This window comes from Trichomycterus rosablanca, chromosome 4 (genome assembly GCF_030014385.1).
Source record: "Trichomycterus rosablanca isolate fTriRos1 chromosome 4, fTriRos1.hap1, whole genome shotgun sequence".
NCBI classification, from domain to species: domain Eukaryota; kingdom Metazoa; phylum Chordata; class Actinopteri; order Siluriformes; family Trichomycteridae; genus Trichomycterus; species Trichomycterus rosablanca.
The window spans coordinates 35,878,617-35,893,223 of record NC_085991.1 but is presented as its reverse complement, the minus strand read 5'-3'; the positions used below and the strand labels follow the sequence as shown (position 1 = coordinate 35,893,223).

The following is a 14,607-nucleotide window of genomic DNA, read 5'->3' as shown; positions in this document are numbered from 1 at the left end:
AAGTTTGAAGTACTGTTTACATGCCTTCGACCAGGTAATATACATTTAATATCTTGTGAAATCAAAATTCATTAAGATAAAGTGCAGATGTGCTGTAAGAGAGTGCTTTAAGACATTCCCAGTACAGGAGAAAGTAAGAGAGCTTGAGAAAGCTGACACAGAGGTGAGAGTTGTACGTACCAGTTGCCGGAGATGTGCAAGTGTGTGTATGGTAGCGGGAAGGACTGACAACTTGTTATTGCTGATGTTGAGCACTCGCAACAGAGGGAGCTCACATACTGACGGAGGCAAACTAGACAGCTGGTTACGACTGTAACACATAAAAACACATTATTAATGTTTACAGTTCAACAAAGTTAACAAAGTTAGTCAGCGGTCAAGCGGCCAGTTTAAAGTAGTATACACGTATGCGCCGGTTTTTACCATAAACAGGTTCAAAGACGTCATTAAAAGCTGTCATGCCTTTTTTCATTTTAATGTTTTACCACTGTTTACCCCTGGTCTGGGTTGCAGTTGGTCCGGTTTCCCCGGAAACACACCCCAGGCAGGACTTTTAGGAATTTATCGCTGGGCCACAGCCACCCCCCTCAGACACAGCCAATCATTTTCGGATGTAGATTTTCGACTGGCCAATAGCACTGTTAAAGAGTGGGCTAGATAATTTACCACTGTGCCACCCCAAGCACCCTTGCATATTAATAAGTAGGCAAACTCCATCTGTGCTGTATTATAGGATAACTGTAAGTTAAGTCGGGGTGCTGGAGCCTATCCCAGCTTTTCAATGGGCGCAAGGCACACAGTAACACCCTGGACGGGGCGCCAGTCAATCGCAGGACAGACACACATACACATACACACACCCATTCTCCTATAAGGCAATTCAGTGTCTCCAATTAACCTGACTGCATGTTTTTGGACTGTGGGAGGAAATCTGAGCTCCTGGAGGAAACCCACGCAGACACGGGGAGAACATGCAAACTCCGCACAGAAAGGACCCGGACCGCCCCGCCTGGGGATCCAACCCATGACCTTCTTGCTGTGAGGTGACGGTGCTACCCACCGAGCCACCGTGCCGCCCTTAGCGCATCCAGCTGAGTGTAAATTTGAAGGAAACTTAGCTGAGCTTATGGCATCATACAAGACTTAGGCTCTGTATAGATTGTTTAGATGAATTATCACAGCATGGAGCACGCAGACATCAGTAAGATTCTGGGGATTTGCTAACAGCACAGATTCAATTAGGATAACGATAAAATAATTAGCTCTAAGTGCTTGTGTAGGTGGAGCTCACTCTGTAAGCATGACAGTGCTAATTTTTTAAACACGCACACACTCACACACATTAAATCCAAACCAAAAAAGTTGCACTTAACCCTTGAACACCTCCCTACATTAAAATATTTGTAAAGAATCAAGAAAACTGTTTAAAATGATTATTGATGACAATGTCAATATTTACAGAGATGCTCAGGCGACACAACGCTAGCCTACTACCTCTGAAAACTGTGTTCGAATCTTAGTGGTGCTATCAGGTGGCTGAGTGTCTAGATGGACATGATTGGTTATGTCTGAGGGCCAAGGCTAAAGCCCTGTGATGGACTGGCTCCCTGTCCACAGTATTCATGCGGTGCACAGTGTTTCCTGGTGAAACCGGACCCATCGTGACCCTGACCAGGATAAAGCTGGTGGTAAAAAGAATAAAAACCAAATGAAATGAAAATATGAAAGTCAGTTTAAACAAACTGAACCTTAAAATACATGTATGTGGTTAAGATTTTCCTTAAATTATTACTACTCGCTTTTTTAATGGTATTTTAAATCTACTTATAAAAAGAACTCATTTGTGATCATATATATATATATATATACCGATCAGCCATAACATTAAAACCACCTCCTTGTTTCTACACTCACTGTCCATTTTATCGGCTCCACTTACCATATAGAAGCACTTTGTAGTTCTACAATTACTGACTGTAGTCCATCTGTTTCTCTACATATGTTAGCCTGCTTTCACCTTGTTCTTCATTGGTCAGGACTCTCCCAGAACCACTACAGAGCAGGTATTATTTAGGTGGTGGATCATTCTCCGCACTGCAGTGACACTGACATGGTGGTGGTGTGTTTGTGTGTGTTGTGCTGGTATGCATGAATCAGACACAGCAGCGCTGCTGGAGCGCTGCTTAAATACCATGTCCACTCACAGTCCACTCTATTAGACATTCCTACCTAGTTGATCCACCTTATAGATGTAAAGCAGGGGTGTCAAACTCACGGCCCGCGGGCCAGATCCGGCCCGCCACGTCATTTTCTGTGGCCCGCGAGAGCTTAAACGACTGTACGATTGTTGTGATGGTTCGAGTCGTTACAGAGACATACTTATAATTTAATGGGACACCTGCGCCTTTAAGCGGCAACCGGTGGCATCGTAGTCATGGCAACTAACTTTGACCTTCGCTGAGAAGCCATGTGACTTTTACGGCAAAAGAACGCAGGTAGTAATGTAAACAATAATAATAAATATAAATAATTATCTTGCAGTATAATACAGAAGCATCGTCTGTAAGTAGTGGCGTTTATATTCTCAGTTGTTTGTAAATGTTTAGTGAGTATATCTCAGCGTTTTAGTTACAAATTTACCGTAATTAAATACAATTGTTACCGTTACTATAACAATTAGTATCTTTACACAAAATGCTAACTCATTAGCGCTATTTTACGTTTGGTTAAATCTCATATTGTACCAGATGTAACACTTGACTACAGCTGTGTGCTTGTACTGTATTAAGTTCTTTATTGTTTTTATTGTTTGTATTTTTACTTTATTCTGGTGCACACAGTGTATCACACAGCTGTCTGTCTGTCTGTCTAGCTGAGAAAGGGGGATAAACTATTAGTGAGGGCAGAACAATTGTCTTAAAATACACTGTAAAATCCTACATTAACTGCATCTCTCAAAATGCAGGCTGATTTTGTGACCTGCAAAGTGACACATCCCGCCAGTAGATGATGTTACACATATTTACACATAATCCTAAAATGTACAAGAAGATAAGTAAGGAAATTAAGCAGAAGGAGGAAATTTAATGAAAATGAAAACAAGTTTGTGCTTCAGGAAGAGAAAACGGTGCGTCTCTTGTGTTATGAGGCTGTGTCTGTGGTAAAGGAGGACAATATAAAAGCAGAATTTAGCCTCCAAGAAAAACAACAGACTGCAATGACAGCAGAATACGTTACAATCGGCCCTTTGAGGGCCACCATAATGCTGATGTGGCCCTCGGTGAAAATGAGTTTGACACCCCTGATGTAAAGTCAGAGACGATCGCTCATCTATTGCTGCTGTTTGAGTTGGTCATCTTCTAGACCTTAATCAGTGGTCACAGGACGCTGCCCATGGGGCGCTGTTGGCTGGATATTTTTGGTTGGTGGACTATTCTCGGTCCAGCAGTGACAGTGAGGTGTTTAAAAACTTCATCAGCATTGCTGTATCTTATCCACTCATACCAGCACAACACACACTAACACACCACCACCATGTCAGTGTCACTGCAGTGCTGAGAATGATCCACCACCCAAATAATACCTACTCTGTAGTGGTCCTGGGAGAGTCCTGACCATTGAAGAACAGCATGAAAGGGAGCTAACAAAGCATGCAGAGAAACAGATGGACTACAGTCAGTAATTGGTAAGTGTAGCTGATAAAATGGACAGTAAGTGTAGAAACAAGGAGATGGGTTTTAAGTTATGGCTGATCAGTGTGTGTGCGTATATATATATATATATATATATATATATATTACTTTACAATAGACAACAGACCAAAAACCCCTTTTGAGCAAGCCAAGGGCGACAGTAGCAAGGAAAAACTCCCCTAAAATTACAGGAAGAAACCTTGAGAGGAACCAGACTCAGCAGGGACCCATCCTCCTTGGGTGAGGACTGCTAAGGCTGTCTCAGCAGCTGTTAATAATAAAAGTCCCTAGAACTGGGAATCACAGTGCTTTGTTTGTGTGTATGTGTGTGTGTGTAGCATTGTGTATACCTGAGGTTGAGGTAGGTAAGGGCCTGTAGCTGACAGAGAGCAGGGGGTAGGGAGCGCACACAGTTGTGGTAGATGCTGAGTGTCTCCAGAGAGATGAACTGGCATAGTTCCTCTGGAAGTTCGCATAGCCGGTTCTTTGACAAGTCTAGAAAAAAAAACAACCACCAAAAATGAAATCATACAGTACAGGTTCCAAAACACTGCATTAAACAATGACTTTTTTTATTATAGTCAAATCAAAGCGACTATTGTAATAATAATTGTCAGTGATGGTGTTTATACCAAGAAGTACTTCTATGTAGAACAGTGGCGGCTGCTGGTCTTTCAAAGAGGGGAAGCTCACTGTCGGCTTACATCATAAAATTTGTCAATTTATTTATATATAAATTCTGCCCTCCGTTCCTTTTCAAGAAAATGGCCTGAAATGGGTTGCAGTTTGTCTTTCGACTTCACTCGCAAAATCCGCGATGGGACTGAAGCTCCCAGTGATAGCTGTCAATCAAAACGGGATTCAGCCTTTCAAATGATCCTCCAATCATCTTGCAGAAGCTCAGCGTCCACACCCGCCCACAGCTCCATTCACCCCCAGAGACGCTCAGCGTCTGGGGGCGGGACAAAATCGAGACATTTATCCAATGACCGGCGAGTTGACGCTCAGCTTCTACGTGCAAATGCACTGACGCTACGGGAATGTATGAGAAGTTAGAGTCAGTCGATTTGTGATAATTAGCTGATTCTGAACGAACTCGTCTTCGAGATGAACGTGTTCTAATTAGGGCTGTCAAACGATTAAAAATTTTAATCGCGATTAATCTCAGAATTTCATATAGTTAATCGCGATTAATCGCATAAAAAAAAATCTGTGTAAATGTTATAGAAAACAAGGATTTTTAAGTGAAATGTTACAGTTAAAATGGTGAACACATTTTATGCTAAATGTACTGATGTTAAAAACTGCTGGGACAAGAGAAAACTGTTTTATTCACTCACATACTAGGCAGTAATACTATCCAGTGGTTTAATGGACGTTTCACGAACTGAGTGTGTTTAGACTAGGGTGGCCAGATTCATAGTAACAAAAAGGAGGACATTACACCCCAAAAAGCCGGACATCATATTAGGAACAGGGGGACATGCTACTGCAACACACAGAATGAATCCAGAACCCATATAACAGAGTTTTTGACCAATTTAAGCAAGAATTATATAACAAATGACTGTTTTACTCACTAAATGTTGTGTCTTTTCATATTTAGGTCCGTTCATCGCTGCCTCAAAAGTTTACTTTTTGGCATTTTCACCGCGTTCCTGATCATGAGAGCTGAGTGATTGACTCAGGCAGCGGTGTTTACAAAACAGAGAGGGCGGGCGAAATTCAACCACCCAATCACAGACTAGCATTTAGAGGGCGGACCTTCTCCGATTGGCCAGTGGTAGCGCTGTAAGCAGTGAAATGAGGCTGTTAAACCAATGAAATACAAAGCATTTGTTTTGACATGTACCTGAGCCAATGGTAAATAATATTGATCAAAAATGAAACCAGTTCACTCCAAAAGGAGGATTTTGAAGTGTCCGTCCTAGCGTTACGTGAATGGAGGACTGGCAGCTTCTTTATTATGCAAGTGCATTACTACGACACTACGACGCTCGGTAACATTATGTTAACAAACCGCAAATGAAAAACGGTGGCAAGTCCGACATTAAAACGTTTGTTCTACCAGTCAAGTCTCAACATGAACTAGAATTTGCGTTAACGGCACTAATTTTTATAATCGCGTTAAATTGAGATTGCGTTAATGCGTTATTATCGCGTTAACTTCGACAGCCCTAGTTCTAATGCATTTGTAGTCAATGAAATGTTAACACAACTGTACATATTTGACCATTTAATTTTTGACATTTTAGGGGAAGCTGAGCTTCCCTTGCAGTCTTAGAGAAATCGCCACTGAAATAAGTTGCTTAACCGGAAAGTAACTAGTGTCGCTTTTGAACAATTGCACACTTACCTATTAAACTGTTAATTCAACTTCAACCTTTTTTATTTTATTTTTAAGGAAAGTAAATACTTTATTTATTTATTTGTTTAACACATATCCGTGTCATTTATGGCATGATCGGTATAATGTTTTATTCTGTTTAGTATGTGTTGTCTTTATTCTTGAGCCATTTTATATCCATGTAAATACATTTATTGAAGTAACAATGCTAAGGGGGAAGGCCGAGGCCCAGCAATGGACTGGCGTTCTGTCCCTAGTGTGAAACTGTATTGTAAGTAAAGAGTGCTGTAGACCTCCCTCCAACACATGTCCGTTTGCCAGCCACTTCTTATCACCTGTCAGTGTTGTGTTCCCACACAAAGCCATATCACATTATATATTCACAGACCTCGCTTTTCAAAAATCACAGATTTCTCGGATTTTTAAAGAAAAGTGCCACATTTCACATTAAATAACACTCATAAATTGAATGATATCCGTGTTTTGACAAACCCCCCCTCCACGTCCAAATAATCAGTTGGGAGTTAGCTGCTTTACACTTTAACATCTTGGACATTTTGTCTAACCGATTGCTAGTGTAACCGAGCGTCGAATTTGGTGAGATTATAAAGAAATAAATAAATGGTACATAGACAAACTATCGGGAGTATAACACTTTACTGGCTTGACTACAGAGAGATGATCATGTGTGTAGAGAAGCACACATTTCCATTGATTATGGAATCCCCAAAGAGACAAAATGCACTCAGTACGTAAACACACACATCAAACATTGTCAGCACTCTACACAACAGTTAGTGTTTGTCTGTTACACTAACTTAATTGCTGTATGATTGCTAGGACCGCCTCATATTGCGGCTCATATTTTATTTGCTACATAAATGAAGAAACACAAACCTTGCATTTTAAATTTCACAACGAATTGCATGTTACACAGGAAACAGCTCATTTTATGGCTGTGAATTATGTAGGGCTTTACTTATTAGCAATAAATCAATAAAAAACCCTGTACTTAGCTTTACAATTCTTTTGCTTTGAGACGCTGTGTCTGTTTGACAGCTTTACTCTCACATGTACACACACACACATTTTCTCTGTGGCTCTGGTCAAAGAGTCATGATATATTTATAGAAAGAAGAGGATGTTAATTACAGGCCCTGAGAAAATCCAGAATATGATGCTGTTATGTGAGTGTGTGAGAGTGCTGGTTTAGCATAGCAGAACAATAACACAGCTTGGCGACTAGCACTCCATGATCTGTGGCTTTATTTAGCCATGATGAACACTGTTCCAAAATGTGGCAAATGTTTGAAACAGACACTTTGAAAAGTGAACAATAGGTGTGTGTGTGTGTGTTCGTGCATGTGTCCTTGATTTTTCCTACACTCACACTTATTTTGTTCAGCTGTTTCATTTGGCAAGGAAGCACTTCCCTCTCACCACACACACACACACACACACACACACACACACACACAAACATCCCACAAGAGATTACAGGGTCTCAAGAGCAGCACCCGTTTTCCATCAGCCTTTGCAGTGCTTTGTACCCACAACACCCAAACAAGGTATCGAGATGAGGCTCGTTACAAAAGTGCCCGCCTCATGCAGAAGCCATTAGAGCCATGCAGCAACCATTACAACCAGGAGAGCAGAAAGTGTAAAGCTTACTGGAGTGTGAAGAGAACATCCATAGATTCTCTTCTACAGAACAACCACACAATACACTGGGTCTCACATATCTTGTATAACCATCTAATTCTAATAGTAACTAAGTAAAAATGTATTTATTTATTAAGATTTTAACATCATGTTTTCCACACTTTGGTTACAATCCTGACAGAACAGGTAGTTACTGGTTACACAAGCTTCATCAGCTCAAGTTTAATGTCAAACACAGTCATGGACAATTTTGTATCTCCAGTTTACCTCACTTGCATGTCTTTGGACTGTGGGAGGAAACCGGAACTCCAGAAGGAAACCCACGTAGACCCGTGGAGAACATGCAAACTCCACACAGAAAGGATCCAGACTGCTCCACCTGGAAATCGAACCCAGAAGCTTCTTGCTGTGAGGCGACAGTGCTACCCACTGAGCCACCTAGTCACCCCGATTAAAGTAAGGACCGGGATTGCATCCTGTGTGTGTTGTGTGTGTGTTAGATTGTTTTTAAAAGCAGTTTATTTTGTTTTTATTAGGGTCACGGTGAGCCCAGTTCCACCAGGAAACAGTGGGTGCAAGGCAGAAATACCCTAAACATGGTGCCGATCCATTGCAGAGCTTTGATAACACACTGACTACTTGACTGAGAGAAAATGCACTTAGCACATCCCTGCTTTACACACGAATTCAACAAACACTTGTGATTTTCTACAGTTTGTGAAGGACTTTTTAGACTGGAGATCAGTTTTATTTAAATTCCGAGTTAATTAATTGTGTTTGCTGTATAAAAGCTGCATGTTTAAATGATGAAAAGCCTAAACAACCCAAAATAATATCAGTGACGGCTTACCTTAATGCAGTGTTGCCCTAATGAAAAACTAAAGTTCACACTACACTACTTTCAAAGTGTTCAGATCGCTGTACAGTTCACACTACACAACTCGATCTCTTGTAATCTCTTGTAATCTGGGGTCTTTTAAGGCGTTGTTGTTTTTACACTACATGATTGATCGGCGATAAGGGGTCACACACTACACAATTTATCACCATGAGGAATCTCAGATGAGTCTGTCTGGTCTCCCAAACTACGTTTTGTCACAAAAACACACGCGAAAAGTGGCAATGGGTTTAAAAATGCACTTCAACAAAAAGCAAACAATCAAGGCTGTTTGAGCGCTGATATGTAGAGTAAAAGCAAAGAGGACAAATAAAATAATCTGACTGAAGGAGTGGATTTGGCTGTAGAGGGAGTTGGAAATCGAATACATATTTTTTGCAATGCAACATTGGTATTATGGTTTGGCGTGGACGATAAGTCACAAATAGGGATGGCCCGATCAAGGCATTTTTTAACTGATCGGTATCGGCTTTACTAAGCCCGATCCTAAGCCCGATCTTTTGTTTTACGTCAGCGGTCAAGCAGGTGTCGTAAACGGAAAGTCCAACAGTGAAGTGTAATGTCTGCAATGCGAGCGTTTCACGAGGCGGTAGGAGCAGAGCTGCGTTCATTACTGTAGAATTTTACTACTTATATGGTGTGTGAGTCGAGGATCACTCCGATTTACAAAACAATAACTTTTAATCCGAGTATGAAAGGAACATAACATACAGCACGAGTTACAAGACTGAACGACATCTCAGTATCAAGCACTCTGATTGGCTTAGTTACAACACGCCTACAAGTACAGTGGCTCATAAACAAACCAGATATCATTTAACCAAACGATCTACCAATTTGATACGGCACCTAAAAAATAAACACTCAGCCGAATACAGCGAGTTTATTATTATATGATGAGAAGAGGAACCGGCTGTCCGCTAACACGGCAGAGATGCTGATTTTCCTCAAAAAGAACCTTCACTTCATTTTGAGTGTTCTAGTTTTACTACTACAATGCTGCACTAAGTTTGTTTACTTTTATTTTGTAAAAATAAAAGAACATTAAGCAATAGCTTGGATGCAGGCATTATTTTTCCTACAGCACTGCAGAGCTATTCAGTTGTTAAACTTATACATTGGATTAATTTGAATAACTGTAATGTACTTGAAGTGTGCACTGTGTGAACAGTATTATCTAGTTCTTATCTAGACTATATTTAGAAAATACAAGTATCGGTTTGAGACTCGGTATCGGATCGGGATCAAAATTAATGATCGGGAACAAAAAAATGTGATCGGGACATCCCTAGTCACAAATACTGTAAAGCTTGTGTATGCCGGTGTATTCTGATAGATCCCTTTTGTATCTTGTGTTCACAACAATCACAACCTGATCATAACACTTTTCACACAACATGATTTTAGGTAACGACAGGTCCAGATATTTAACATGCTAGATAGTTTTCTTGAGTCTGCGAGCGCTCGGCCAGCCGCTCGGATCGAGTCGTTAAACAGTTCACACATAGCGATCAAGGGCACCAAGCAACCGACGATTTGCCTCTGAGCTGGCGCATCTAGCGGCGACACGTCGGCAAGTGAAAATCAGGGCAAAAATCGTGTAAACTAGGCATAAGCGGTGTCGAACATGAAAATTAAATGAAGGTTAAATTCTTACAGGACTGATTCAGGCTTAGGAAAGGCTTAGTTCTGAATTGGCAAATAAAGAAATTGCAACCCATGTAGACATGAACCATGAGAACCCCTCACATTTAAACACTGAACTCTGACACTGCCAAGCTTCTCCTGGAATTCGATTTGAAAAGATTGAACTGGGCACGGGGGACTTGCCAGCTTTTTATTTAAACCCTGTCTCAAGGCTCCATGATTCCTTTCACTTTATGTGCGTGTGAATTTGGGTGTGTACGTTAGATGAAACCGACACACAGCAGATGCAGTGCGGTCTAATGTTACACTGGAGTGATGTAACCAATACAAAATACTCTGGTAGACATGAGAGAGCACCAGGGGGTCGAGATAGAGAGGCGAGGACATGGCGAAAAGCATGAAAGTTTGTAAGGGCTGATGTTTAAAAATAAGAAAGGTAAGGAAAGAGTACAAAGAGAGTGAGCAGGGGGCTGCACGTCCCTCCATCGCTCATCTGATTTTTTCCAACGAGATTAACTAAAGCTGATTAGAAGCTCGACTGCACCCAGAAATAGTCCCAGACGCACACCCGGGGCTGCGTGTGCTAGGATAGCAGTCACATCCGACCTGACCTAACCTGATGATTACACACCAACCTTCAGCCAGTCCCTGTGTGTGTTGTGTATAATAAGGAACTTAAAAGGCAAAATTATAGGATTACGGAATTCCTTTCCACCTGCAGCCAGAGGCACAATTATTCACCAGAACACAACACAACACAGAAAACTGATACTTAATTTGTGTCTGTGGCAGATTTACGAAAATGATACAGCATAAAATGAGTCATGGGTCTGGAGACAGATCATAGAGACACAGTGGGAGTGAATCAGTAACCAGACTATGACGATGCCAGAGAATTCATGGACAGGGCTCTGAACTGAGACAATAAAGAAAAAGAAGAGGACAAAGGGGTGAGAGAACAAAAAAACAGACCAGCATGACTTGGCTAAACTGCTATTAATGCTGTGTGTTGCTGTGAATTACACAGAGGAGTGAAACTGCAACTATTCAGTGCAACAGTTTTGTCACTTGGGTCTACATTTCTAGCACACAAAGTTCTATGCAGCGCCATTAAGGGTTCAGTACCAGAAGTTCAGTAAAAGTACCAGAACCCTCATGCCATGTTTCTGGTTACATTTACATTTTCATGTGACTTACTGTACTGTGACAGTATACTGTTTAAGCAATTGAGGGTTAATGGCCTTGCTAAAGGCCCAAGAGTGGCAACCTGGCAGTGGTGGTGCTTAAACCAGTGACCTTTTGATTACTAGTCCAGTAACCACAAATTACGCTAGCTTATTATTTCTGGGATCCAGTGTTCAATGTCTGATGGCTATGTCTGATGTGATCGAGGCCCCGAGATGGATTACTGTCTTGTCCGGGGTGTGTTACATCACTGCACCCTGTGATTCCAAGGAAACAGGATCCATCGTGACCCTGAACAGGATAAAGCAGTAGTAAAACATGGAAATGAAATGAAAATCCATAGGTGTGATAGTAGTCGGCTAGTGGTCATTTGACCCGTCACAGGTACAAGAATTTAGCTGACACATTGTTCTATTAATAATTGCGATGAACAGTGAGTGTTTTTTTTTTAATTAGGGTAAGAATTAGGGTCCGAAATCTATCCTAACCTAAATCTGAAATGACACCAATCCATTTACCACACTTGCTCACTTACCCCTAGCTAAGGGTGATTTAGAATACACAACCCCACAACCTCACGTTTTTGGGAGGTAAGAAAAGAAGCTAACAAACTGAGAAGAATGAACCAAACCCCTCCCAGCAACCTATGGTCAATGTTATCATTGTAAATGTCCCGATTATGATATTTGTCTTAGCTTATGTTTAAAAATGATCATAATGGACTATTTGGACTATATAATGTTTTAAATCACCTTTACAAGTCAATAGTCAAAGCTTTATCAATATCATTCAATTAAATATTAAAATAGTGGGAGATTCCACCCATTAAAACTTATATAAACTTGTATAAATACAAATAAATAACAATCTAGCCTAAACATGTGTCCTGTGTCATGGTGGTTTTGAAACCCAACCTGGAAATACTGAACACAAGAAGGAAATCCACGCTGAACATGGTGCCAGTACATTCATCACACCCTTTCACTTACTCACACCTAGAGGCAATATTTAGTAGAAAAACCACCACCCCGACAGTTTTTGGAGGGAGGTGGAGGACAGAATGTGTCAAACTCTTCTGCTCACAGACAGCAGCCAGAGGCTATACTGGATTTTTGCTGCCAACCCATTTAGAAAAGCTCCGTTCATGGAAGCTTTTGTACGTTTCTGTCATTAGAAACATTATTTTAGAAACTGTATCTAATGGCCAAGCTTCGAATTTGGTTTCAATTAGAATATGTGCTGTTTTTCACAGCTATATATACAGTTTACAGTATATATTACAGTTTTATCAATATAAAGTAATTTATCACTATAGACTATTATGGAAATGTCTATTTTTGTTACTCTATGTACATTTCTTTGATACTTAATTTGCTTCTAAAAGAGGTAAGGTCACACACAAAAATATTTGTGTTATTAACTATTGACTTACTAAATAAATAACCACATGACAGTTTGGGGTAGATTCTGCAGTGACTAAATTTCCAAAACTCCCTTGTGCTGTTTGGATTATCATTCACAAAACATTAAAGCAGTGTTTATTCTACATTTACAATACACTATTTAGCAAATGCTTTTATCCAAGACGACTTAAAAACATGAAGAATACAGTTCAAGCAACTGAGGGTTAAAGGCCTGGCTCAAGGGCCCAACAGTGGCAATTTGGCAGAACCAGTGAGCTTTAAATTACTAGTCCAGTATGTTAAGTGAAGAGTTACCAATGGCAATCTAAAGTATCCTTCATACATTTGTAATATAGTTTTTCTTTATTAATTTACTAAGACGTCTGAGGATGTTGTTTTTTTCCTGAAATGGTATGTATCTTGCATAATAATATAGCCATGATTACAGTTCTGGACTTTTTGACACAGGTGGATCCTTAAGCAAGACCATTAAATGTGGACTGTTTGCCATCACAGTTGTAAGTCGCTTTGGATAAAAGCGTCACTAACTACCAAATGTAAACAAAATAAAAATCTGTGTGAGTCACTAGTTCAGTGTTAATAGTGAGATAACTGTGTTTACTCCTAGATTATTAAGGGAGCAATGCCATTGTGCGTTATATAATCAGATAACATTGAAATAGCTGAAAAACACTGAGTAGCTTTTGTGTATTGAAACTGATTTCAGAAATAATACAATATTTTAAATATAAAACAACAGAATCTTTTGATTTTTTTTTCCCGTTTTCACTGAACATTTTACATTTGTGGCATTTAGACACTTTTATCCGAGCAACTTGACTTGACTGAATACAATTTGAGCAACTGAGAGTTAAGGGCCTTGCTCAGGGGCTCAACAGTGACAACCGGCAGCCTTCTGATAACTAGTTCAGTACCTTAACCACTGAGCTACCACTGTCCCAAAAAGGATCTTATTATTTAATAGGTTGTGATGATTAAAAACCTCAGCACAGGTGGTGGCACCTGTGTCCACCACCACAACTGGCTGTGCTTGCGGAAGGGAGCTCTGATGGGTTATTTCTGCATTGCTGCCGCTGCAATTTGCGATCCTTAAGGCTGGTCTGGGTGCCTACATGGTTAAGAGGGAATTCACATGGAGCACATTCTAGCTCTCAACCTTTCAGCTGACAGCCCAGCGCTCTACCCACTAGGCTACCACTGTCCCAGACTGGCTGTTGAAGAACATCTATGAACAACTTCACAGCAGGCCTAACTGCAGACTATCCGCCTGAAATGAGTCTACTAACACCTGTGTGTTTGTGTCCATCTCTAGAACACAAAAATACATTTCCCCAGAGCGGTCTAGATGTTTGAAAGTGGTTCATGCTGTGGGCGTGAAGCAGTGCTGTTGACAGGACCAGGCTGCCCCCTGATCTGTCTGTACTTCATGCCATTGCCTGCCAGCTGGGACTTCCTGCTGCAGGCACCATAAGGCAGCGTTCAGCCTGGCCTTTACATCCTCAATGAACAGAGGGTCTAGAAGTGTGTCAATGTGTGTACAATCTAGCAGCACTGAGACTACAAGCTCTCCATTGTCTTTACCGTCAATGAGGGCATCTAAATGTTTTAGAGCCAGCACTTTATTGTTTATATATAGTGTGTGTGTGTGTGTGTGTGTGAAATCCGTCATCCTGTTCTAGGTTACAACGTTTCCTACTTTCAGTTTTGTACTATTAAGGCCATAGAAAATAAAGCTTGTATCAACAGACCTGT

General features: G+C 40.7%; 1 protein-coding gene across 2 annotated transcripts in view; it reads right to left on the bottom strand.

Moving 5' to 3' along the window:
* The window catches only part of lrch4 (leucine-rich repeats and calponin homology (CH) domain containing 4), a 70,552-nt gene that overhangs the window by 31,639 nt on the left and 24,306 nt on the right, over positions 1–14,607 (bottom strand). For both annotated transcript variants that reach the window (XM_062994230.1, XM_062994228.1), the window contains exons 2-3: positions 4,043–4,187; positions 181–310 (exon numbers count right to left, since the gene is read on the bottom strand). In XM_062994230.1, the coding sequence (XP_062850300.1) occupies positions 181–310; positions 4,043–4,187 (275 nt within the window). The remainder of the gene's footprint in view (positions 1–180; positions 311–4,042; positions 4,188–14,607) is intronic.